This window comes from Pollicipes pollicipes, unplaced genomic scaffold (genome assembly GCF_011947565.3).
Source record: "Pollicipes pollicipes isolate AB1234 unplaced genomic scaffold, Ppol_2.1 Scaffold_4881;HRSCAF=5763_pilon_pilon_pilon, whole genome shotgun sequence".
NCBI lineage: Eukaryota > Metazoa > Arthropoda > Thecostraca > Pollicipedomorpha > Pollicipedidae > Pollicipes > Pollicipes pollicipes.
The window spans coordinates 33,462,744-33,489,241 of NW_023596576.1; the positions used below are offsets into that span (position 1 = coordinate 33,462,744).

The 26,498-nt window shown below is 55.1% G+C and overlaps 2 protein-coding genes across 3 annotated transcripts; both read right to left on the reverse strand.

Annotated features, from left to right (window-relative positions):
• Window positions 1-185: 185 nt before the first annotated feature.
• On the reverse strand, window positions 186-25,386 carry LOC119100757 (putative thiamine transporter SLC35F3). 2 transcript variants are annotated; one of them, XM_037223882.1, is made up of 11 exons: window positions 25,107-25,386; window positions 21,521-21,841; window positions 21,144-21,220; window positions 20,531-20,671; window positions 18,988-19,162; window positions 18,157-18,335; window positions 15,646-15,774; window positions 13,384-13,573; window positions 12,172-12,261; window positions 2,263-2,392; window positions 186-1,763 (listed from the first exon to the last, which is right to left on the reverse strand). In XM_037223882.1, the coding sequence occupies exons 2-11, from the start codon at window positions 21,780-21,782 to the stop codon at window positions 1,649-1,651; spliced, it is 1,488 nt and encodes a 495-aa protein (XP_037079777.1). In that variant the 5' UTR covers window positions 21,783-21,841; window positions 25,107-25,386; the 3' UTR covers window positions 186-1,648. The 2 variants fall into 2 exon arrangements, with proteins under 2 accessions (XP_037079777.1, XP_037079778.1); XM_037223883.1 differs by lacking the exons at window positions 186-1,763; window positions 2,263-2,392 and adding an exon at window positions 4,246-4,431.
• Window positions 5,842-8,752, reverse strand: LOC119100756 (prolow-density lipoprotein receptor-related protein 1). Its single transcript, XM_037223881.1, has one exon. It carries the CDS (start codon window positions 8,747-8,749, stop codon window positions 6,851-6,853), a length of 1,899 nt encoding a protein of 632 aa, XP_037079776.1. The 5' UTR covers window positions 8,750-8,752; the 3' UTR covers window positions 5,842-6,850.
• Window positions 25,387-26,498: the final 1,112 nt, after the last annotated feature.

Sequence of the window (26,498 nt, forward strand, 5' to 3'; positions counted from 1 at the left end):
GAGAGATGAGAGAGAGAGAGGAGATTGAGGAGGAGAGAAGAGAGAGAGAGAGAGAGGAAGGAAAGGTAATGTAGTATGTTGTCTTCTGCTTAGATTGTCTGACGTTGCCCCGCTATTCTTTACAAAAACTTCCCTGTAGGCGCGTGCTAAGTAAACTTGAATGGTCGAACGCACGTAACATTACATACATTGTAGGTATATTGCACGACAAACATGTCACCAATCAATCACTGTTGCTGCTCCACTGCAGTGAACGAATCTCGGACATACCAATACAGTTTTGTGCTGAGAGCTGAGGATAACACGATGAGAAGTGTCAGCCTCTTGGTTTGCTCAGACGCGCGCACATCATTCCGGGCGACACCCTGTCTCCAAATTACAGCGATCTGAATTATCATTCTTTACGCGGCGGACCAGCGAACGGGAGGTAACATCGACTGGTTGAGTAACAGTAGCACCATCTAGTCATATAATCAGAACTTCGCATCCGGCCGCGGCAGCTGATGTGCGGCAGGCATCACGGCATGACCACACCCCCTCATCGCCTCCCGTCGTCTGCCGCGGGCTGCACTTGGCCGCCTGGCCTACACACCGCCACTTTTCCTGCGCAGTGGCTGCCTCTCTCACCAGCCACCGCGCGCCGTGTTTCCAACGCAGCGGAAGGGAACGACGAACAACACGTCACCGACTTGTTACAGCAATGAATGGGAGGATGTGATATGTATGTACAACCAGCTTTATTGTAGACGCAGCTGTATATAACTGGCACATGTAGAGAGCATAAAAAACAGTCGGTGGTTCTGTCTAACGCCTGATGCTTCGATATACCTGCATGGCGTGGTTTGTGCACAGCCTTGTGCATGTGTCGCCGCGCGTCCACGTCGGTCGGCGTGCAAAACAATCCCACCATGACGTCACCCTGCCGCCCGCCGGGAACCTCCGTGACTTAGAACACACGCACGCAGTGTGAAGGACGAACAACGCGAGACCAAACCGGATCTTCGAGATGGTGCTGGTGCTGCGGTCCGCTCGGGCAGCTCGGCACGCGCTGGGAGTTCCTATGTCGGTAGCCACGCAGCCAGGGCCCAGACCAATTACGCGGCCTGTGTGCTCCCTTTGCTGTCTCCCCTGACCGGAGGTGAACCGGCAGCTCCTGGCCATCAGTCGTGTCCCCCGGCGAGCGACGACTGTCCGCCACGTCGAGCCATGGCTCCAGACTGGGCAGCTCCTGGCCATCAGTCGTGTCCCCCGGCGAGCGACGCCTGTCCGCCACGTCTAGCCATGGCTCCAGACTGGGCAGCTCCTGGCCATCAGTCACGTCCCCCGGCGAGCGACGACTGTCCGCCACGTCTAGCCATGGCTCCAGACTGTTCCGCCGGCGGTGTCAGGCTGCCAGCCAAGTCTGACGACGGCTTGAGTCTGTCAGCCACGTTCATCAGCGGCCCCAAGTTGCCAGCCAAGTCTGACGACGGCTTGAGTCTGTCAGCCACGTCCATCAGCGGCCCCAAGTTGCCAGCCAAATCTGACGACTGCTCTAGTCCGTCCGCTACGTCCACGACCGCCGACACTTCGGCCCGTTAGACGCGGCTCCACGCTGGTAAAGCTCAGGTCGGAGCCCGGTCAGGCCGGTCCGCACCGCCAGGCAGGTCTACCGCACGTGACCGGAGGGTGACCTCAGGTGGGAGCGGGAGATGATGCCGGTGCGGTAGTCCACCGGCTCCGGAGGACTGTGCGTGCTTCCGCTGTGGTGGCGACGCCCCCACCTGCCGATCACGGCACTCCAGGTCACGGAAACGCAAGATCACCGCCAGATGTCGCCACCGACACACCTGGTCACAACCGCATCTGATCAAACGCCCCTCACGGACATTTCAGGACACCAGCACAGCTGGTCACCAAGTTACTGGCACACTTGGTCATCGGCACACCTAATCAGCCTCAGTCGTTTGCAAAACTGACCACGCAAGCAATGGCGGACATGTAGTATGTCGAGATCTTCACGTGGTCACCGGCACGACTCCAGGTCACGACCCCAGGATATGACCCGTCAGGACATCGGAAACGGCTCCGCACCGATCATGCTTGCCATGGTTTAGACCGGTCATACAGGACGAGCGGTCAGCGCAGGTGGACACCACTGACCTGGCATGGGTGGTGCTGACCGATGGACGGTCACGAACACGTGGTCGATCGCCACGTCGGATGACAACAGAGAGCTTCACTAAGATTTCGCACGCCGTGAACTTCCACCCCACAACATACCTTATAAGTGTGCGGATATAGTTCGGCCAGTTGCTTGGGAACAAGACCAGGAAGAATCCGCAGACAATCAGCACGATCCCCGCCAGTCTCATGTCCTCGAACTCGGCGTTGTACCACTTCATGTCGACGGCTGCAACAGACGATAGAGGTCGCGCCACGGTCTGCATCACCACATCACATGCATCTCACACACGTATCACACGCATCTCACACACGTATCACACGCATATTACACGCATATCACACACACACACACACACACACACACACACACACACACACACACACACACACACACACACACACACACACACACACACACACACACACACACACACACACACACACACACACACACACACACACACACACACACACACACACACACACACACACACACACACACACACACACACACACACACACACACACACACACACACACACACACACACACACACCACACACACACGTATCACACACGTATCACACGCATATTACACGCATATCACATATATATATATATATATATATATATATATATATATATATATATATATATATATATGTATATATATACATATAATACACGCATCACACGCACATCGCACACATATCGCATGTATCACGCACATCTCACACACGTATCGCACGCATATCACGCGCATGTTTGCTTGGTTACGAAACTGATACATTCGCTCGGATGTATCAGGTGATTTCATGTGTGCCGCACGACAGTGCCCCGTATGGTCCTCTCTAACCGCCCGTGTTCAATACTTTAAACGGCCGCTGCGCAGTGAGTTGGTCGCCCGGCGTCCCGCACCCACGCAGCTTCGAACCTAGGTCGTCATCGTGGAGTATCAGACTGATATGAACGCCATGGCGACTTGCAACGCACCGGAAGGCAGTGAAGGGAGAATACGGGCTCTGGGGTGCCGGGACGGGGGGGGGGGGGGCGGACAGGGCAGAGGAATAGCGGCTCTGGCGCCGGCTTGTGGGCTCTGCAGGATTACATGAAAGACTGGAGCGAAGGACTGGGGCTCGCCGGCCGCCGGTGAAGCCCGGAGGGCAACAGCTACCCACTGTGGGATAATCCAGCTGTTCTCACTAAAACACTCCAAGAAGCTGGCCGCTGAACGCCTTCTGACGTCCTGCAACTGGCGGACGCCGAGCCTGCACGGAGCTGGCGGGTCGACGCAAATTATTGGATGATGCTGCAATCGCATCACATCCATAACTGTACCACAACCACACTTTAGCCACCATAATAGCTGCACCCAGCCACGCGATCGGCGAGAAGGGAACTGAAGAGTTCTTCATACCGCAGGCTTTACATTCATGCACATGTTCGTGAAAATATCACTTTAACCCGACCGCCAAGCGTGATGCCGCGCCACCGCCGCACTGCCCTTGACCCCAGTGGAATGCCCGTTGGTGTCTCTGCCCCATCAGGGGCCGGTGTTGGATTCCGCTCCTTTGTTTACGGACGGCGAACCTCACGTGTTTACCCTCCGTCCAGATGAGGTCATCAGCCGGTGGTGACTGGTACAAGCTTGCACCCGGGTGGCCACGTGGAGAGGCATTGTTACACGGTATTTGCAGGGTCACAAGAAGCGGCGTCATATATCCCGAGCATTTGTACTCCATAATATTTCCAGCCTTGCAAAACGGGTGCAAGGATAGCTCACAATACACCCCTCTCCCATGAGTCCTCCGGACAACTCTCATCCCCGAGCCAGGTAACACTGAACCACCATATATCTGCATGTTGAAACCTCATGCCACCCGTCATTACGAATACCCACGATGCGCCGCAGCCAAAACAGATGGAACAACGACATCCGGCACATAGCGGTCATCACATTACGCAGCGTAGGGTACTGGATCCGTGAAAGACCTGCCACCACCCTGCCGGAGCAGGAACCTCTGGGCTATCTGTACGCTTTCCAATAAGCCCAGTGTCCTTGCATTGGCACTGCCCGAAGTGGGTCTACCAGTCGGACGCCACCTTACCCTCCTCACTTGGAAGTCTTCCGCTGAAGTAACGCCTGACCAATCGTGGCATTCGCGCCCTCCAGAGCGCGCACATGGCAGGCCGGGGTGATCCCTCGTCGAAAGTGGGGTTGGCTCGGACGGCTTGTTGTACAGAAGTCCCTCGTCAGCCAATTTGCTGCGAAATGTAGCATTAACATTCCTTGTGTCATTGCTAAACCACACGGCTCCCAGCTCTGCAGTAGCTGTTTTTTTTACCCCTGGCGTGGAGGTCATTTTGTTCTCACGGATGTCACGTCCAGACATGGGCAGCGTCTCCGGCGATTAAGCGACAACCGACCGCACCACGCCCTCACCCAGGGCAGCGTCTTCAGCGACCGAGTAACAACCGACCGGGCCACGTCCACACTCGGGGCAGCGTCTTCAGCGATCGAGCAACAATCGACCGCACCACGTCCACACCCAGCGCAGCGCCTTCAACCTCCGAACAACCGACAGCACCACGTCCACACTCGGGGCAGCGTCTTCACCGACCGAGTAACAACCGACCGCACCACGTCCCCACCCGGGGCAACGTCTTCAACGACCGAACAACCGACCGCACCACGTCCTCACCCGCGGCATCGTCTTCACCGGCCGAACAACAGCCGACCGCACGCAGTCTTTGATGGCGTCCGTAAAAAAACAAGTCAATATACATGCTTTTCCGCTGCTCTTCGCTTCAACTCGCCGTCAATGCTGTCATTATTACGATCAATGTTCCCGCCCACGATAAGCGACGCCGGAGAAATTCACGAGGAACACATCTCACATTGACAGCGCACAAGTTCGTTCTCACCAGCTGCCCCCACGGTTGCATGGTTTACCATGATATTCCCAAACTTGCTCATCAAATGCAAGCATAACTTACAGCATGCATGAAAATTGATGGCTAATGACCGTTGTTTTTCATTTTGCTGAGATTTCACAGCAACTTCAAAGTACCCAAAGCGAAGCATGCGCCATATAACATGGCATTCTATAAATGATGTATTCACAGGTACCACCGCACCCAAAATTTGATGTACAGTGCAGTAAAAACACAATTTAGCTGCAGGAGTATTTGACTCCACCTGTCACATCGTCGGTGAAACAAATACAAGCACATTTAACGATTACATGTACCGGGACGTGAGAGTGAGAGGGCGGCCGTCAGCCCCGCACGTCGAACCTGACCCGAGTGGATGCCAAGCGGCCCCGCAGAGCCGGCCGCTGCTGCTACGAGGGACACCCGCGGCCGCACGCCGCAGCGCGTGGCACCGCTGATCGATTTTCGATCGCGCTGCGTGGCTAACGCTGTTGATACGTCGGTCTCGCCACAGTAGTTCGTGGGCCATTCACTGGTCACCAATTGCTGGAAATTGGCACGCGGACGACAGCAGGACACATGATGCATTACCTAATCCCCGAACTGTGGCCCGAGTGATTCGCTCCTGCCCACTGTTTTCTGTTCTTGTTTTCGTCCTTGCGCTTTGAGAGCGCTGCTTTTCCGATCGCCTTTCAAAGAGAGACGTGCTTCCTGTTGTGGAGCACTGGCGCGACTGGTGCCTATAGTGTGTGCACACAGTTTATTAAGCTGCCTCAAAAATTATGCAACGGGATAACTTTCGTCCATGACAAGCTTTACTTGTTGTGAGACATAGCTGGAGGCAGAGGTCTAAACCGCAGTCATGTGCACAATGCATTGCCTAACACATATACAGTGGTTTGTACCTACACTAGTGAGCAAGGGAGTCGATTGCTGTAAATGTTTGGCTGGATATCCCGGGAGTCCTTCAACCCAATGTCCCCAAATATATGTTTAAATGTTTTACCTAACGTTTTACTCCGTTTTCGTGACATCCGCCTCAAAATATTGACCTCAACCAACATTGGGTGCCCAAACCAACATCAAGGGGCTAGGAGCGCCTCAGCAGAATACGAATCGACACCTCTGCCTGTAAAACAGCTCGTGAGTTGTTAGTGTTTATCGTCTGCCCACTAATAACAGAAAAAATGCCCTAACATTTGTCTGCTTGTGGTAAAATTATGTGGTAGTAATGTACATGGCAGCATACCAGCATGGTGAGGCCGCCATCCGTGAGGAGTCACACCACATTATCAATGAGGCGACTGGCGATGCCATGCTGACTATCGTCTCCTGACGCATGAACAGAGCGTTCGATAGTGTAGCCATCTGCTGCATCCTGCCCAGGCCCGGTCACGTCACGGCACCGACACATGGGGCGCGGACAACACCGAGCGCGTCCCTCCCATACGTGGATCCCATCCGCTGCATCCTGCCCAGGCCCGGTCACGTCACGGCACTGACACATGGGGCGCGGACAACATCGAGCGCGTCCCTCCCATGCGTGGATCCGACAACCGAAAACCTTGGCGAACCGACAGCCTTGTTTGATCTCGCACCACCACATTTCTGCCCCTGATGCTAATAAGGAGCATGCGCTCTTCCACTCCCATGCGGAAGATCTCCAGCCAGTTAGTCGTAACAGCTCTGGGACAGGTTTGAACATCGAACCCCCGCTCGACACGCAAGGGTGACGGCGTTCGGCTCCGGGTTAGGGCATTCGCAGCGGGTCGACGGTGCTCGCCTCCGCCGGGTCGTCCAACACCGGCAGCAGCAGCAAGGTCTTCACGATGGCCTGCATGGCCGTCGGTGCGTCCTTGCGCTGTAGCGCCACGTACGCCCGCTGCAAGTACTGGCGCGCTAGGCGGACCTGGTCGGCCGGCAGACCGCCACCAGGCTTCAGTCCGGGCGGGCGCATCTCGGCGCAGCCCGCCTCGTCGGCGCCGTCGCCGCAGTCGTCGATGCCGTTGCAGCGGGCGGCGGCGACGAGGCAGCGGCCGTCGGCGCAGAGCACCTGGCCGTCGCCGCAGGAGCCGGGCAGGCCGCAGTCGGCCTCGTCGCTGCCGTCGTGGCAGTCGGTGACGTTGTCGCAGACCCAGGCGGCGCGCACGCAGCGGCCGCCGTCGCAGCTGAAGTGCGCGCCGCACGTCTCCGGACTGCCGCAGTCGACCTCGTCGGCGCCGTCGGTGCAGTCCCGCTCGCCGTCGCAGACCCACAGGCGCTCGACGCACTGCGGCCGGTCCCCGCAGGCAAACTTATCCGGCGGGCAGGTGGACGCGGCGCGGCAGCCGGCCTCGTCCGAGCCGTCGCCACAGTCGTCTTCGCCGTCGCAGCGCCAACGACGCGGCACGCACCGGGAGCCGCTGCCGCACGGGAAGTAGCGGGCGGACGTGCAGTTGCCGCTGCCGCAGCCGGCCTCGTCCGAGCCGTCGCCACAGTCGTCCTCGCCGTCGCAGACACGGCTGTAGCTCACGCAGCGACCGCCGGCGCAGGCGAACTGGTCCTGGCTGCACTCGAGTCCGGCGGCGCACGTCTCCGCCGCCGGCACGCAGCCGTCGCCGCACTGATAGTGGCCCTTCTCGCAGCGGCCGCAGTCGACCTCGTCGCTGCCGTCGGCGCAGTTGGCATCCCCGTCGCAGCGATGTGAGAAGGAGAAGCAGGAGCCGTCTGCGCAGCGCAGCAAACGACACTCGCTCTGCGAGCAGTTGCGCTCGTCCCTGCCGTCGGTGCAGTCCCTGGCGCCGTCGCACCGGCCCACGATGATGATGCACTCGTCACCGCAGTCGAACTGGTCGTGGTTGCACGCCTTCCGCGGGCAGTTGGCCTCGTCTGACCGGTCAGCGCAGTCGGCCTCGCCGTCGCACGTCCACCTGGTGGGAATGCAGCTCCAGTTGCCGTTGTTGGCGCAGCGGAACTGGCCGGCGTCGCACTGCTGCGCTTCACAGCCGGTCTCGTCCGAGCCGTCGGAGCAGTCCGGATCGTCGTCACAGCGCCATCGCTCAGGGATGCAGGTTCCGCCACGGCAGCGGAACTGGCCCGGCTTGCACGTGCTGGTCTCGCAGTTGGCCTCGTCGGAGCCGTCAGCACAGTCGTTGGTGCCGTCGCACACGGCCGTTTCCAGCACGCAGGTTTTGTCGGGGCAGACAAGGGCGGAAGTCGGACAGCCGACGTCGCAGTCGGCCTCGTCGGAGCCGTCGCGACAGTCACGGTCGCCGTCGCAGCGCCACGAGCCCTGCAGACAGCGGCCGTCGCCGCACCGGTGCAGGCCCGGCGCGCACGTGCCGACGTCGCAGTCGGCCTCGTCGGAGCCGTCGCCGCAGTCGTCGTCGCCGTCGCAGCGCCAGAGCGGGCGCACGCACTTGCCGCTCGGGCAGGTGAACAGGTCGCCCACGCAGTCGGTGAGGCCGCAGCCGGCCTCGTCCGAGCCGTCCTCGCAGTCCGAGTGGCCGTCGCACAGCGCCGTCTTGGCGATGCACCGGCCGCTGTGCGGGCACGCGTGATGCGATGACGCGCACAGCTTCGATTTGGTCAGGCCGGCGACGGCGCAGGTCGCCGGCGCGACCAGCGCCAGTGCCAGAGCCACCACCAGAGCCGGGGAGCTGCACCGCATGGCTGCCCGGCGGCGTGTGACGGCACGGACGGCAGGCGCGCCGTCTAAATAGACCTCGGCTCAGTCCGGCGCCGCAGAGCGCTGGGCTGCGCAAGCAGAGATGAAAACGTCCTTCGCTCGTGATGAGGCGGATTTTCCAGTGAGAAGCGTCTTGGTATCCGGCGCCTGGGTCTGACAGTCGAGCCGAATGTTCTGCCGTGTGTTGAGAAGAGGCAGGTGAGCGTCCCAGAGCGAGGACAGACCGGAGCAGCTGTGCCTTTGCTACGGAAAACCGGGCGTGTTTGGCATCTCTAGGACGGTGCTTTGTTTTATTGAAGGGAGGTCTCATTTTCCTTCCGCGAACAGTCCCTGTTGCACAATGCAGTGACCTTTGGTCGTTCGCCTGCAGCCTCCAGTCGTCAGGTGACACATCAGTGGACCACGTGACTCTCAGGTCAAATGATGATTGAGTGGCTGAGATTTAGCACCACGCAAATCTGTATCCGGGTATGGGTCACTATAGAGGAAGACTCGGCGGGAGGACGTTTGTTGCCACGACTCTCGAAGCCGTATCCGGGTATGGGTCACTATAGAGGAAGACTCGGCGGGAGGAGGTTTGTTGCCACGACTCTCGAAGCCTGGAAGCCACGGTCTATGCACGCAGAACCCGGGCCTTTTGAACAACGCTCGAGTTGACCACCCTCCAGCGCCAAGTTAGGTCAGGGCCATAGTCAGACCAGGCCATGTCCGTCAACACGCTGGCCGGCTGAGATGCCGCATCGGTTGTAACGCAAGGTGAAGATGCCCCGTCGCCGGGGGGCAAATGATGTCGGGCTCCGCCGCGTCTCGGGTCCTCCCCGCGAAATGATGGTGTCGAAATAGCCGGCTCTCACGCCATCACGGCAGTCAGCGCGTACAGCTTTCGGTGATTTTTGGTGTGGTATAGTTCGTGATAATGGCTTGCAAGCATAGGCATACGCCACAGTAGCTACACCCGTTTTACCATCCGTGTCACGTCTGGCCGATACAAGCGCTCCATCCGCGTCACATCTGGCCGATACAAGCGCTCCATCCGCGTCACATCTGGCCGGTATCATCTTCATCCGCGTCATGGGGCTGATACCGGATAAGGTACCAGCTCCATGGCGCGGATGGATAAGCGCTTATATCTAGCCGATACAAGCGCCTCGTCCATCCTATCTGCCGTCTTCGCTGATTGGTGCTCTCCGATGCTCTCTGATTGCAAGGTGCGTCATTCTATTTCTTTTTTTAGTGTTAATGAATATCAATTGCTGACAGTCAAGCACTGCATGGGTCACCTCACAACAACTCTGTGCTATGTTAGAAGCCCCCGGGGTATTGATCTGTGTTCTAGGTCGTCAAGACATTGGTCGAACGCTGCCACGCATGATAGGTTTTTGCTATCCGTAATGATGGGTACGCACGATGGATGATGAAACTGACAAACATCCGTGATAAATATTTTGCTTAAAAGCGGCCTGATTCCTCGGGCTCTTAAGGGGATTGGAGGCTTCAGCAAGGGTTATGGGTTTCCTACGTTCTGAACCACCTGCCTGTGGTAGGCCGCCCAGTGCGGCCTGCCACGGGTACGGAGATTCATAACCTGCCGCCAGACTCGTCCCGAGATTGAGTCGAAGGCTGCACATCTCACCCGTGCTCAGGACCCTCGGGCCATGAGATGGGGGGGGGGGGGGATGAGGCCCCATAGCGCGACTGTACCCGTGTATTTGGAGCTCTGGCCGCCTCTGGCTGGCCACCGACCGTCCAGCGTTAGCGCCCCCGTGTCAGTCACGCGACCATCTCCCAGAGAGCCGCGACATGGTAAGCGGCTAACACAACCTACTGCGCAGTAAGAAGCGTGCATGTTGTCCAACAGCCCTTCACGTTGCCCCGCAGGGTATTGCTGCGTTGTCAAACACCTCTCGTGCGATGACGTAAGCCATAGATATGGGGTGCAGTGGAGCTACGGCTGGTCGGCGAGCTGCGTCGCGATAAACACTGACTCCCTGACACGGCCCTCCTCCTTGCCGGGCCGCAAGCCTCTGGTCCAGTGTACGCCATGCGTAGTTTCACGGAAGCATTGAGACAAGGCCTTAGGATCACGGATGGAATAACCGCTCAGGCTACCGTCCTCGTCTGGTGTGTTAGTATGTACGCACATCATATTCCATACAACGTTGGATGCGAGCGATTTCCCGGTTAGCTCAGTTGTTATGGCACTGGACTCGTCATCAGAAGACCGCCGTTCGATTCCCATTAGTTCTTACGATGCAGTTCGGGTTACAATGCGCGCAAAACTCAAGGCCAAATGTCATCCAGTCCTTCTCAGCACTCAACCATACGTCGTGACGTCCAAAGAGTTGTGGCCAAAACGTTGTATACAAGCTAAAACACCAAGCGAGGAGAAAAGTCTTAACACTTACTCCATCCGTGACGTGCCGAGGCGTAGGACGCAAGCTATAACGCATTGTTTAGCACTTTAAATTAAGAATCATAACACACGACAATAAAAGGAAATCACGACACGTCCCGCGGCATGCTTTACAAGTAAGAACACGCCACAAGGCTCTGATCCAGCACGGGCGAACAGTCCACACGCGGTTCATAGGGCCTGGTCGCGCGAAGGCGCTCACATTTGGGGATTGCGGAACGGCTCGGTCATATGTGCGTCAACATGAACATGGGTCTAACGTCCGTTTGATTTTAACCTATTGTTGTAATTTACCGTGACAAATGGTGATGTGATTGATTGGCCGGGTGTAGAATGCTCACTACGAGGAGGCTCGTACGGAGTGAAGGCACGCCTTTGTATGCAGTGGGATACTGACGGCAGCGCCTGAGTGCTCCGGTAACGTTTCGTCCCAAGGCAGCCAGGGGGATGTCTACCCAGAGTTGGCTGTCATAAACCCACTGCGGCGAGACATCCAATAGTCTTCCATCTTCCGAGGGAATGAAAGAATGAATAGCTGACGAACTTCAAACAATGTGGCAACGTCGTTGATTAGATGAGAAAGTGCAATAATACGAAGTTCAGGCCAGTTCAACATCGAACAGTTCAGGCTGTAGATGTAAATAGAGCTTGGCTGGAGCTTCATAATAGAGTGCTACGCGTCGTGTGCTGTTTTCGTTTTTCGTTCTCCGGTCGTAAGGACCGCACTGCGCAGCCACTCTGTAGGCAGATGATAATGTAGCTCCGATAGACTTTGCTGCGCCTTGGGCTCCTCCTGAACGAGACGTCACATACGGTGCGACGGCTTTGGTGGTGTTAACACGAAACAACGCACTGTCTAGCCTTCTGGCTGTCCATCCAGACCTTCATCAAACTACGCTATTTTGAAGCGGTCATGGACTGTGCTCGTGCATCTGCTTGTGTTCACCATAAAGCAACAATGCAGCTGATGTCAGACACATTCCTGGCTTACCAGCACTGAGAGGCACCGCCAAGATCAGGCCCAGGGTGACGAAGAAGTCGTAGGTGATGAGTCCACCGAAGTTGCTGAGCAAGTTGCACACTGGAAGACATGCATTCTCATTAAGGCTTGCCGAGGAGACGCGACGTGTAACGTTAGCATACTCCAATCACTTAATAAAGATGCAATAATATGTCCCACAATTATGATGTCGTAAGCAAACTTTAAATTGAAGTAAAGGTACATTGTTCAAATTTCTAATGATTCTGCATCGAAGTGAACGTATATAAAGTAAGATTAACTAACTCTGCTACGCCTTTATCACATTCGTTTGCTCACCCAACGCTTAGCATAAGACTCTGAGGTTGGCATCAGAGAGCTCCTAAAAAGACAGAAACTGACTAAGAATGAATTTCGCGACTCTCATGAGCTTCAACAAGTGAGTCTCAGTCGGAAAGCCTCAGCCAGAGAGCCTAAGGCAGGCAGCTTCAGCTAGAGAGTCTCAGCCAGGGAGCCTCAGCCGGAGCACCTCAGTCAGAGAGCCTCAGCCAGAAAGCTCCAGCAAGAGTGCTTCAGCCTGAGAACTTCAGCCAGAAAGCTTCAGCCCGAGAGTCACAGCCAGAGAACCTCAGTGAGAAAGCTCCAGCCAGAGAGCTCCAGTCAGGGCCCCTTCGGTTAGTACAGCTGCTGACCTAGTGTGAGCCCGGCTGCTCCAGAGAGCTCCAGCCAGGGCCCCTTCGGTTAGTACAGCTGCTGACCTAGTGTGAGCCCGGCTGCTCCAGAGAGCTCCAGCCAGAGAGCTCCAGTCAGGGCCCCTTCGGTTAGTACAGCTGCTGACCTAGTGTGAGCCCGGCTGCTCCAGAGAGCTCCAGCCAGAGAGCTCCAGTCAGGGCCCCTTCGGTTAGTACAGCTGCTGACCTAGTGTGAGCCCGGCTGCTCCAGAGAGCTCCAGCCAGAGAGCTCCAGTCAGGGCCCCTTCGGTTAGTACAGCTGCTGACCTAGTGTGAGCCCGGCTGCTCCAGAGAGCTCCAGCCAGAGAGCTCCAGCCAGGGCCCCTTCGGCTAGTACAGCTGCTGACCTAGTGTGAGCCCGGCTGCTCCAGAGAGCTCCAGCCAGAGAGCTCCAGCCAGGGCCCCTTCGGTTAGTACAGCTGCTGACCTAGTGTGAGCCCGGCTGCTCCAGAGAGCTCCAGCCAGGGCCCCTTCGGCTAGTACAGCTGCTGACCTAGTGTGAGCCCGGCTGCTCCAGAGAGCTCCAGCCAGGGCAGCTCGACCCAGGAGACGAGCTCGACGTGGCCCAGCGACAGCCCGAGGCAGACGGGCCAGAGCAGCAGCGTGCTGATGAGCGCGATCAGGCTGAGGAACACGCTGACTGGACCCGGCCCGCAGTCGGTCATCACCTTCCGGAACAGCACCTGCCCGCACAAGAGGGGCAGTCACGGCCCCTGCCCGGCGATAGGCAGCCAAGGCAAGGACGGAGAGGGCGGTGACAGGGGCATTAGATGACGGCAATCAAGATCAGAAGGTGCAATAGTGTGCAGAATATCACAATATGACGTATACGAAGGATTATGAGGATTTGACAGGAATGTCATGGCTGTATGAATTAACTGACAGTGTCGGGAAGGAAACGCATCCCAAAGGGTTCAAATCATAGGTCGCGACAGATAACACGGATGAAGGGTGGCCATGTGACTTCAGTCAAGCAATCAATTAATCAATAAATCAATAAGTCAGTCAATGAAACAAGTAATCTTCAGTCAACTGAATAACTGAGAATAACTAAGTAGGAAATAATGAGAATAAATAAATAAGAAAAAAAATAAGAGAATCCAGTCAGCTGAAAAAATGAGAAATGTCTTCATTGGAGTAAGTGGTAACGGTGACCTAACGGTGTTAGTAGTTATCGTGCCTCTCAAAGACTGGTAAGGGAACAGCGCTGATTTCAATTTTTTAAATATACCAAAAGAGGCTCAAGTTTTCCACGTGCCCACAACACATGACCAAAGACGTTAAGATGGGTCCATCAGCTGATCAGTCCTGGGTTCACAATACGCAGTGACATGCCAAGCTATACAACTGAATCACACGTGACTGCGCTCGTGACCTTCATGCTCAACAAATGTGCACTGCGCGGGCCTGTTACGGCCCCCATACGACATCCATCGAAAGCAAATACTGCGCACTGGATGTGTCTGTCTTCACCTGTCGTCGATAAAAACTGTTCAGGCGTCTCCAACGTTGGAAACAAATGAGGCAGACCATTCATTTCATGAAGGAAGTCGCCCATTTAAAGATATAACGATCAGTGTTAATAATGAGCTTACTGATGCGGACGTACAGTCAATCTCACCACCTAAATCCGAAGATGAAACGCCTTTCTCATAGTATCAGCACTGTCGGCTAATCACATATCCTGCAAATGCTTGCATTAACATGGCATCTAAGCCCTTTAACTCGTTAGCTCTCAGTCGGCGTTGTGGCCAAGGCTGAAGTCACCGCGGCGAATCTGTCTGGCAGCAAGTTCAGATTCCACGTACATGTTGACTATTGGGATTGGGGTCAATCAGCACGGTGATGGGATGTCCGGAGAAGAGCTTGGGGCCAGCTTCATGTGCTATGAGTCAGCCCCGAACTGAAGCTGAAGAACGCCAACTGCATGCGAAGTATTCTTAACGCTATTCCGCTGTTAGCATATATCATTGAAGGGAATGAAAGCTCATAACAGTTGATATACTTCTGAGCGATGTGACTGGTCTACGTGATTGGTATACTTCTACGACTGCTCTACGCAACTTTTCTTTTCTATTGAGTACATATGCTCATCAGTACATTATTGTTTCATTGCGTCATCATACCTCGCACAACATTGATTGAGAGCCAATTGACGACCGCTATATCTGAAAATGGTGCGCACGAACGCCAGGTCAGAACGGCTCGACATTTATATCTGTCTAGGCCTTGATCGTGGCATGGACAATGAAATGGCAGGATTGCAATAATGCCATTATGGCGTCATGGGTGACTGGTTGGACTTGGAATAGTCTCCCCGAAAAGGCTGCACATCTTTGTGGGTGTGTAGCTCAAAAGCTGGAAGGGCTTAGGTCTTAAGAAGGGCAATGCTGCGAGCTGTGCTGAATGATCTCCAAGATGGCTATTTCAATTCAAACCCCCGTACAAATGTAAAAACTCCCTTTAATGCTAGGTATGTGAAGGACAAATTTCACAAACCCAAAATGTTGCTCATTCAGATCTTGTTACATGTAAAGATCCTTAGGTTTATTCCCTGCCTGCCGCCTCTGACTACGCATTGGGGCATGCCCGCTTGATGCCTCTAAACACTACTGTAAAGCAATGGACATCAAGTTCATGAATGACAGACGTGACTCGTCGAGGACACCATCAGCTCAGCAACAGTGAAAACATTCATCTTATCCCCAGTTAGAGGAAAAGACACGGGCCAGGCAACGTGAGATGCAGACCGGACCTTGTAAGCGGCTGACCCGGCGGCTCCAGTGGCTGCCATCACCACGCTGCCCAGCGTCGGCGTCTTGGCCACGCCGTCCATGTAGGCCAGCAGCGCCACGCCCGTGTTGCACATGATGACAGCTACGATCTGCACGCAGAGGGCTGTGTCAACCGTGGATCTGCATATAGAGGACCGCATCACCCGTGCATCTGTGCAAAGAAGACCGAGTCACCCGTGGATCTGTACACCGATGGCCGCATCACCCGTGGAGCTGTACCCGGAAGACCGCATCCCCCGTGGATCTGTACACAGAGGACCGTGTCACCCATGTATCTGGACACCGAGGACCGTGTCGCCCGTGTATCTGTACATAGAAGACCGCGTCACCCGTGGATCTGTGCACAGAGGACCGCGTCACCCGTGGATCTGTACAAGGGGACCGCATTACCCGTGGATCTGTATATAGGGGACGCGTCACTGGCGGGTATGTACACGGGGGACGGCATCACCCGCAGGTATGTACACAGAGGATTGCATCACCCACGTTAACGGCCAAGCTCTGTATGCACGAAGGTCCGTGTCACCCGTGGCAGCGACCACGACCTCTACACAAAAATCGTGCCCCTCACCTGTTACACATGGGAATAGAATATATAGAAGATAACAACTCCACGTAACAGGGTCCGCCCGTCTGTACAGTGCACACGCACGAAGGCTCACGTTGAGCACGATGTCGGCCATCACAGAAACAAGGTTTCGCAAAATGGGTGTGAGTGAAGGCGAGGGGGGGGGGGGCTGAGCAGTGAAACTGAAAAAAATATTTCCACAAATATGCCAGCAAATATGTTTCTCTCCGGACTCAGTTCACCGTCTTTTCAAAACTGTGGGGAGGGGAGGGGGGGGGGGGGCTGAATCCCAAGCTGAGGGGATGGAGCCTAACTCCCCATCCAAACCAAATAGAAAAGTGCACCTCTGGGCCATAATGCAAACACCAGACACACAGCCATAATTTGCCTGGGGACTTTGCGCCAAAGACACCTCCAAGCGTAAGTTGCCGATTGTTAGAGACGGCGTCGGTCTCCGGATGTGCGCAAACAAGCCCGTATGGTGTACATGGTGACGGTCGTCACTCGTGCACACGGATTCTCACGTTGCACATGATGACGGCTACAGTGTGTAAACTAGGCGCGTTTATATGGTAATGCCTGTAAAATGTGAAACATATGACCATCTATGGCAGTGACTACGATCCGTACGGAGAGAAGTCAGTGTTTACGCATGGCAACGACTCCAATCTACACACGGGGAAATCCATGCGCAGACCCCGGCAGCCATGGTCTGAATCCAAAGAGAAGCCTGGTACTCATGAAGACATCCAAAGAGAAGCCTGGTACTCGTGAAGACATCCAAAGAGAAGCCTGGTACTCATGAAGACATCCAAAGGGAAGCCTGGTACTCATGAAGACATCCAAAGGGAAGCCTGGTACTCATGAAGACATCCAAAGAGAAGCCTGGTACTCATGAAGACATCCAAAGGGAAGCCTGGTACTCATGAAGACATCCAAAGGGAAGCCTGGTACTCATGAAGACATCCAAAGAGAAGCCTGGTACTCATGAAGACATCCAAAGAGAAGCCTGGTACTCATGAAGACATCCAAAGAGAAGCCTGGTACTCATGAAGACATCCAAAGAGAAGCCTGGTACTCATGAAGACATCCGTGATCTGCGCACACGAGGGCCTCGACACGACACACATGGCTACCACCGCGATCCTGGCGCGGACAAGCCTGGGTTGCATATCAGGACAGCCGCGGTTTGCTTTACGTGTTGGCGCTGCCTTGGCCCGCGGCGCGGACGGCCGCCCAGCTCCCTCGTTGCCACCCAGGCGGGGTACGCCACAGATCAGCGTCCCAGCTCCCTCGTCGCCACCCGGGCGGGGTACACCACGGATCAGCGTCCCAGCTCCCTCGTCGCCACCCAGGCGGGGTACACCACGGATCAGCGTCCCAGCTCCCTCGTCGCCACCCAGGCGGGGTACGCCACAGATCAGCGTCCCAGCTCCCTCGTCGCCACCCAGGCGGGGTACACCATGGATAAGCGCCCTAGATCACTCTTCGCCACCCAGGCGGGGTACACCATGGATCAGCGCAGTGGCCGGTGAGACGTTGCGGGCTCACATGACGGCAGCGACAGTCCGCACACAGGGTGTTATGCATGATGACGGCGACTACCACAGATACTTCCATGCTACACAGCACGGCGATCGCCCTTGCATGGACGCATGACGTTGTCACATGCTGTGAGACCATGACGTACCCACCGGTGGAAGCAGGCTGCACAGTGACAGCCATCTTTTCTAACGGCGGCTGCAGCAATAACAAAACAACCGTGAAACATCACGGGCAGGAATACTTAGAACATCGCACTGTGCACTGACACAGAACTTCGCATTGTCGAATCGCCTCTGATCACACCAGTCATCGAAGCAGTCCAACAGCGGTGTCACCCGAGCGCCAACAGTGGACTCACCCGGACGCCGACAAACTGCTCGTGCAGCACCACCCAGGAGAGCAGATACACGAACCCGACGCTGGTCGAGTACAGCGCTATGACGTCCGTGCACGTGAGCACGCGCAGCGCCTGGGCGTGCAAGTAGTTGGTGACGACCCACAGTAGACAAAACAGGAAGGTGCGCAGCACAAACTGGCCTGGAACAGAACACGACCGATATCTGACCGGCGCAGGATCGGCCAGGCAGCAGCCGCACTTAGCACAGCTTCGGTGGATGATTTTGGTTAGTTTCAAGACTTAAATCTCATCTGGAGCTACCAGCAGAAGCACTTTAGTTGAACGCACTGATGAGGATGTCCCCTGCACACTCTTCCCACGACAATACAACATCCAGAAAATGACAATTTCTGAGCCTCAATTGTCGGCGAGGAAAAACTCCGTCCACAGTGACCGCATTGTAGCGTCATGCACTCTGCCAAACGATCACGATGGCCTTACTATTCATTTTAGAAGTAGACATGTTCATGCTCATGGCCCTCGCAAAAGGTCAACACTGCATTTTCTGGCCAGGCCTGCAGATCGGGTGGAGTGACTTTTGACGTAAGCAGAAATATTACTTATCCAGAACTGAGGGAAACGGGTCGGACATGAGTGAGCAGCTTTCCAGCTCTCACATAGAGACTTTGTGCTGCAGCGCTAGCGGACGCCGATGTGGGTTGGTATTGAATACACGCCTTCGCCTCGATGTTCTATATGACTGCAAGGTTGTCCCAGATCATGCCGTTCTGTTACGCAGAAGTGGCTGGGTCCCTAGCCATGCATGTCCGTCACTGGCCATCGCGTCCTTACCCAGCGTATAGCCTCTGTCTCTAAAATAGCGGATGGCATTGACCACCTCACTGGAGGCTGTCTCTTCCTTTCGACGACAGTCCATGCACTGCAGCACAGAGAAGATGGGGAAGAAGAGGGAGGTCCAGGCGGTGCAGAACCAGGTGGTGAAAAACGGCGCGTCGTAGTGTCCACCCTGGAAGGAAGGCATGGTCTCAGTGAAACAAAAGCATGCGCCTTCGTCACCGAAGGAACAGCCACACATTAAGTGCTGATAGTGTCAGAGGTCCCAATGTCACTGAGGTCCAGTAACCCTGACAGTTTTTTTTTTACTTTTGGCGAGAAATACCAAGGTAATCTGCGCAAAGGTTTTTGGGATCCGGATATGGCCGGGCTCGGCAGTGGTTTCGTCCATGTCGATAACTGAACAGTGTATAGCGATAGCTAGCTCGCTGCTACGCCCCCCCCCCCCCCCCCAAAAAAAAGAAGCGCCAAGAAAGGGCAAGCAAGCAGCATAGCAGAGTAATTCTTAACTCTCATGTTATCCGAATGCAAAAGCATCGCTGGTAAGCAGCACATATCACGTATCGTGCAGGGACCTTCCGCGACCGACGGCAATCGGCGATTCAACAAACTGAATGACGACTCAGCACGGTCATCGCGCTAGCATTTAATTACGCTGATTGCCCGCCGTCTGACACTATCCAGCTAATTACTACCAGAGGGTGGCACAATGGGCATGGCCTCCACATACGCGTTAGCTGATTGTTTTTAACTGTCTGGCGTCACGTGGGCACCAGATCACAGGCGGATCACATTCTGTTGTGCGAGGACAGAACTCCCCACCCTGCACTGCACGGGCCCTGGCAGCTGGTCCTGTCGGTCGGCGCGCCCCTGGCCGGCACCGGCCCGGCTGCAGCCGCGCGCCCGTGAGCGACACACCGCCGTGACCTCTGCCACCCCACGACCTCCACCGCCGTTTCTGGGGACGAGCTCGACACCAGATAAATAAACGGAGGCGCTAAATTACCACCCCCACGCTGCTGGAATGGTTTGTTTGGCTGGCGCTCTGGCTTCGCGCAGCCACTGGGTGTCACGAGCGGCATGCGGTCAAAGGGGCCGCCCGATAAACCTGACGCGTCGTGACTTCCCAGTAGCTGGGCATATCCGCCCTCCCCCCCCCCCCCCCCCCCCCCATCCCCGTCCTGATCCATGGTCGTGCTCCTCGTCCTCCGCCCCCCCCCCCATCCCCGTCCTGATCCATGGTCATGCTCCTCGTCCTCCGCCCTCCCCATCCCCGTCCTGATCCATGGTCATGCTCCTCGTCCTCCGCCCTCCCCATCCCCGTCCTGATCCATGGTCATGCTCCTCGTCCGGTGAGGGATGCGGTCTCCCCATCACTGAGTCCGACATGCCCCTCTCCAATGTGTCTGAAGTGTCGCTCTCCAGTGTGTCTGACGTGTCTCTCCCCAGTGTGTCTGACGTGCTCCTTTCCAGTGTGTCTGACGTGTCTCGCTGTAGCCCCCACCCGGCTCTTCTTCACGGACGGTCGCGCGCGTCTCACCCGGTGGAGGACCCGGAAGATGTCGTTGGTGCTGTTGGGCAGCTGCGGCACCTGGCTGTCGTAGTAGGTCATCTTGATGAAGTGGGTGGCGCCCACCCAGGCCACTGTGATGCACGCCACGATGACCACCCCGCACAGCAGCTGTTGGCAGGGAGCACGACCGCGCTCTGGGCATGCACGGCTTCTGTTCACAGGTACGACGCGAGCCTGCCACAACGTGTTCTCATGTTGTCTTTCACTCTCCTCCGCGCATGCCCAGCTTTTGAGTTTTGTTAAGAAGTAACGTTCCTGAACATGGTATTGGAGTGACTGAGTTCACCGCTTTATCCGACCAGTGTTGTCTTCGCTTGCACTTTGAAGATGAAAGACCTTTCAGCGTCCAGCGAAAGCAGTCCGTGACGTGGCCTTTTGCAAGTTGTCATTTGGTGTGGCTAGGCGACGCGCGAAACAATCGTTGCCTCCGCGTACCACATACAGGGAAATACCAACGCAGATGGGTCAGTTCCATCAGTATCAACAGAGGTATACTGTCAATAATCACAATATATCTTGTCTTTCGCCGCTCTTCACACCACGAAATGAATTCGTCCATCACCTCCGCAAAAACGCATACCTTTCTCGTGGCTCTCGAAAATATCGCGCTTCTTATCCGTTTCAACCAGCTCTGGTTTGCTTGATCTTTGCTATTATCTGAAAGAGACGAATAATGTGCGAAGTGAAGCAGCGAAAAACTGGTCAAACAGCGTCTTCTTGTTTTATAAGTCATACAACACATATATAAAACTACAGTGTACCCATTTGAGGTAGCACGCATATTGTGTGTGTCACGGTGGAATTAGATTCTCACCGGCAATTTGAAAAAAACATATAATCCTCGAGCGTCCACCTCCCGGTGCCCCGAGTCGGCGGCGTCAGCGCCGCCGCCCGCAGCCCCGCCCTCCCGGTGCCCCGAGTCGGCGGCGTCGGGGCCGCCGCCCGCAGCCAGCGGACCTCTGCTGACGCCGTGCCGGCCGCGGCGCGCGGCCGAGTGCCGCGCCGGCAGCGTCGGGCTGCCCAGCACGCTGCCGTTACGGCTGGCCGTGCAGCCGAGCGAGTGCAGGCTCCGGCCGTCCGTCTGCTCCAGCTGCAGCTCGTCGTTGACGATGAGCGTCGGCGGCAGCTTGCCGGACGAGACGCGCCGCGAGCTGAACAGGGACGAGATGGAGCGCCGCTCGGACCGCTCGGCGCTCTGCGACTCCTCAGTCAGCGACATGGTGCCGGAGCGACGCCGACGGGTGCCGGGACGGCCCTCACATGGTGTCACCCTGCCGGCTGCGACAGAACGCAGCGTCGGCCCGGGGGATGAGTGGGCGTCGTGGGGTGGGGCATGACCTGGCGGCTGCCTATGGGACAGCGCAAAATACGTGGGAGATGATGTGGAAGATGGCGACCTGATATGCCGGATAGGGCGTGACACGGTGTCGGTTTGTGGGGTGAGGTATGACACCGCACCGGCCATTGTGATGACCGGGCCTGTTTGATGGAGCATGCCATGGTGTCAGGTGTCGGCGTCATAACATGACGTATGGCATGGTGTCACGTGTCGGTATCATGCCATGGAATATGACATAGTGTCAAGTGTCGGTGAGCAGCTTGTGGGATGGGCTATCATATGTCTAGGGCGATACTTTGCATACTTTTTGTTGGTCTGACAACACAATAGTTTCAGCTTTAACATCAGATTTATAGCAACGAATGGAAAGACTAATCCAAGTTCCAAAATCCTTGTTGGAGCACCACAATCATTTTCAGAGATGGTGCATATTGGATCCGTGCATATCGGATAATCTGTCTTTCGCAACCTCCCTTATCACCCGTTGTCCTTCGGACGGGGCTGATTGTTTCTGGAAAAGGACTGCTTGCCTGTTTGTTCCCCTCCCCATCAACGATGAACAGCCTCATGCTGTAAATTTTGCCGACGACCTATCCTTCCAAACATAATGATAGCCTAAAACTGCGGTTTTCGATCGAATCGGACGAGGTGACCTAATTGCGAGTTAACACTTAAAAGAATGGCACGATACACGGGTTTTATCCGCGGGCACGGGCTTCTGGCGCCAAAATTGGGTTTAGGCCTCCGCGTGATCCCATTGCTGCGAGAGTTAAGGTGGTCTCAATTTGGGGAATTGCTCACTGATCGTGATATCATGACCATGCGGCATCTCATCACTGACACCTGCTCATCTGAACTGCTGCGCGAGCGGCTGTTCCGGCGCTCTGGAGTGTCCGCCCACCGCACGTGTACTACAGAGGTTGGCTAGCTGTAACTACTCGAACGCACAGCATTTGCCCATCGTAGCTTTTTCTACCGGGCCGCGAGTGTTTGAAAAAACCTGTCACCGGAGGTAAGGCAGCAAACTCGTCCTGCACTGTTGAGTTGGTGGGGGTCGGGTGATAAGAACCAACTTAACATTTTTCCGTGTCACCTTTGCCTTGTATTGCATGCGAGTGATAGAAAGTTCTTTTTTCGTAGGAGCCGTAACTATCATGTATGGACTATCATGCATTGTGGGCACATTCTAGACATTGCACGGTGCTATCGTGTATCGACGTATCCACCGTGCACCCTTCGAACCTAGTAAGCGTATCTTGATCACCACTGTTTGGTTAATCAGCGACATCACATCAGACTCTCTTCGAATACTCTGAGTTCCATGGCGCTCATGCAAAGCATTCGGAACATTTTGTTCGGTTAGCTGTCGACACACACAATCAGTAGGTGTTTGTGAAAACCTCACAACCAGATCGTCATTCGTTATCCGACTTAGGCTAATTTAACTCTCCGATACATCATACCATAGGTGCCATTTGTTTACATTTTTGCCAAATTTTAATTGCCGCAGAAGAGTGTCAGCTACACAACTAGTCGGATTCGGATGTTTGGGGGGTTAAAGATATTCGATGTACGAAAACGCCAATATCTACAATCAAAATGAACATCATGTATTCAAATTTACGTTTTTTGTCGATTTAAAATTTCCAGTCGCAGATATCAGGATGGTGGTCTGTCTGCGAGCAGCGCGAGAAAATCACGCTAGATGTCAAAAGACAAATATTGCCGTGTATTGCCTTGCTTAAACACCCTCCCTCTTCCCCGTCAGCACATTTTATGTGGACTTGAATGCCATCCTTGCGAGTCCATGGTACCCCTTACAGAGGCGTCATTTTCTAAATCGGTTGGGGGGCTCTGCCAAGAAGGCTGACCTTGTCTGTCCTCAAAACCTGACTTCTGCTCGGATTTCGGCCAGCACAATTTGCGTCCCCGATGTTAATGAAGCTAAAATGTTAGAATGTTAATGATGATGTCAAGATATGGGGATGTTATGATGTTAAACTTAAAAAGCCCTTTTAATGTTTCGTGGCTTAAAAAGTAGTCTTTCTACGGAGGAATGGCTTTCAATCTCAAGTTAATGTTAACCGGATGTAATTCACAGAAAGCGTCTTAGTAAATCTTACTATGGAATGGGTGATGGCCACGGCTGTCGCTGATCGTGTTGTAGCCATGAATAAACATATCATAGAACAAACTAAACACAAAAGTAATAATCGACACGAACACCGTAGCTTGTTCAGTCCATTAGCGAGGAATATTATTCACATAGATAAGACAACAGTATTAGCCTTATTCCTCGGAAAAATCAGGAGAATGGAGATATAGTTTAGTTGATATTTCGGCAGCATGCCTTTATCGAAACAAAACATTTCCGTTTTTGTTTCAATAAAGGCATACTGCCGAAATATCAAGCAAACTTTATCTCCCTTCTCCTGTTTTTTTTCCGAGGAATAACGCTAATACTGCTGTCTTATCAATGCGAACACCGTAGCCACGAATATGCGATCACTGCACTTCCCACTTAAGGGAAAACATGCGGTAACTTTCATCTTAGCCACCCTGTACTTTTTAAAACTGCGCATATTGCGGTCATTGGTCCTTTATTTCAATCTACCCGGGTGACCATTTGAAAAAAGCGTTTCAAATATGTGCAAACTATCTTAGCATGTGACGGAGTTGGCCTGACAAATACGTTAGGTACCTGCAGGATAGTATTTGGTATCAGTTAGCAGGATACTGATAGTGACGTGTTTAGGTGCGTACTACCTAGCGTGCCAGAAGTTGAAATAATTGTTCTACATTTATTTGACCCACTGTCCCCTCTGTTCATATGCATAGGGAGGATCCACAACAGCACTGGGGGGCTCGTGTCAGCATGAGGGGAGAGTCCATGCCCTCGAAAGAACATATAGCGCCCTTGACCCTTCGTAAGATTTGGAGCCCTTGTTCTCGAAATCATGGACGCGTTCCAGCAAGCTGGTAATTATAAATTGCAGTACCACCATTACGCACGGGCCGGGGTCACTCCGACCAGATGTCATGGTTGGAAGCAATCTTCACTGATATAGTTAGCTACGACGGTTGGAACAAGCACCCGTCCAGACATAAAGCCGAGTCCGCCGAGTTCATAAGAGGACCGATGTCCCCGTGATGAGTGGAGCCGTCTGTCACAAAGAGAGCTGCGGGCCGTAGCCAGTCACTCACCGAGAGATCAGCAGCATTCGGCAGCTTGCACATTACCAACATCACAGCGTGCACCGCGCTGTTGCTGCCGCGCCCCCAAACCGTGCAGCACCGCGGTTGTCGTCTTCTCAAAGCGCACCCCGCTGCGTCAGTCCGTGTTTTCAGACTCAGTGCCACCGTCGTTGCCGCTGTCTTGAAGCGCGCACCACCGCTGCTGCGAGCCGCTCGAGCCGCTCCGGCGCCGGCTCGTCAGTCTGCTCTCTTCTTGGTCTGCTGCCAGCGTGGGGCCTTCCGCGGCCGCCTCTCGCGGGGAGCGCCGACTGCGACGGCCGCTGGTCTCTGCCGCCGCCTCGCGCTCGGCGTCGGCCGAGGCGCGCGCGCGCGCGCATCGGTCAACACCGCTGGGCCGCCGTCGGGCCGCAGCGGGCTGCCGGGCCACGTCGCAGCCGACGCGATCCGGACCGAGCGCCGGCACCTCTGACGTCACAGAGGTCGATTTGGAGAATCGATGGCCGCCGGAGCCGGCCGAGATCGAGCGGCCTGCGTCGGCCGAGATGGGCTCGAAGGTCGGAGCAGCAAGGCTGGCTCGGCTGGCGCGTGTGCGTGATGTCGCACTATCGTGTGTAAGAGGAGTCATCGGGCTATTCTGCATAGGGAGAGACGTCGGACTGGTCTGCACAGGAGATATTGGACCGGTCTGATCAAAAAGAGACGCCGAGATGGCGTATGTGGGGAGGTGCTGTTGGACCCGGCCATGTCGGTGGAGGTGTCAGGCTGGCCTGCGTCGGTGGAGATGTCAGGAGATTCCGGGCTGGTGTCGATGTAAGAGATGTCTGGTTGGTCTCTGTAAGAGTTGTAGGGCAAGTCTATATGGGCGGAGATGTCGAACTGGTCTGCTGGTCCATTTTGGGCAGGCAAATATCTAACCAGTCTGTGGCGGTGGAAATGTGGGGTGGTCGGTGTCGACAGAGATCTCAGACCTGGTCTGCGTCAGCGAGATGTCGATTCTGCCATCGGTACGTAGTGTGGTGGCCAGAGGGCTATGACGACCATATCGTTAATCACAACTGGACAGACAAAACGTCCAGATGTGCCCGGCTGGGCGCAGACTTGCTCGCCAAATGGAAGAAAACCTCGAGGGGCCAACTGTTAAGTGGCAGGAGATGGCGCTGACGTGTGATGACGTTATGGTGTGGCTATGTACGCCTAGCTTTTTGTCTCATCCACGGTGGGTACAGGAAGATGACTTTCATTGAGTATGCATGAAAAACTGCACTTCACTGAGGCTCCTGTGTGCTTTGTGATGTGCTTGATGACTCGAAGGAAATCGTCGCTGTCCATCAATCCAGATTGACGCACGAGGCCAAGTGACACCGAGGATGTTCCCATCGTCAGCGTCCCTTGAAGTGTTTT

What these genes read in the sequence shown, in the direction of transcription:
- LOC119100756 (XM_037223881.1), bottom strand. Translation starts at nt 8,749, where the DNA reads ATGCGGTGCAGCTCCCCGGCTCTGGTGGTGGCTCTGGCACTGGCGCTG.
- LOC119100757 (XM_037223882.1), bottom strand. Translation starts at nt 21,782, where the DNA reads ATGTCGCTGACTGAGGAGTCGCAGAGCGCCGAGCGGTCCGAGCGGCGC. An exon ending in AGACAGAGGCTATACGCTGG is followed by an intron (nt 18,336 to 18,987) that starts GTAAGGACGCGA and finishes GTTCTGTTCCAG; the next exon opens with GCCAGTTTGTGCTGCGCACC. An exon ending in AGCAGTTTGTCGGCGTCCGG is followed by an intron (nt 15,775 to 18,156) that starts GTGAGTCCACTG and finishes CTCTGCGTGCAG; the next exon opens with ATCGTAGCTGTCATCATGTG.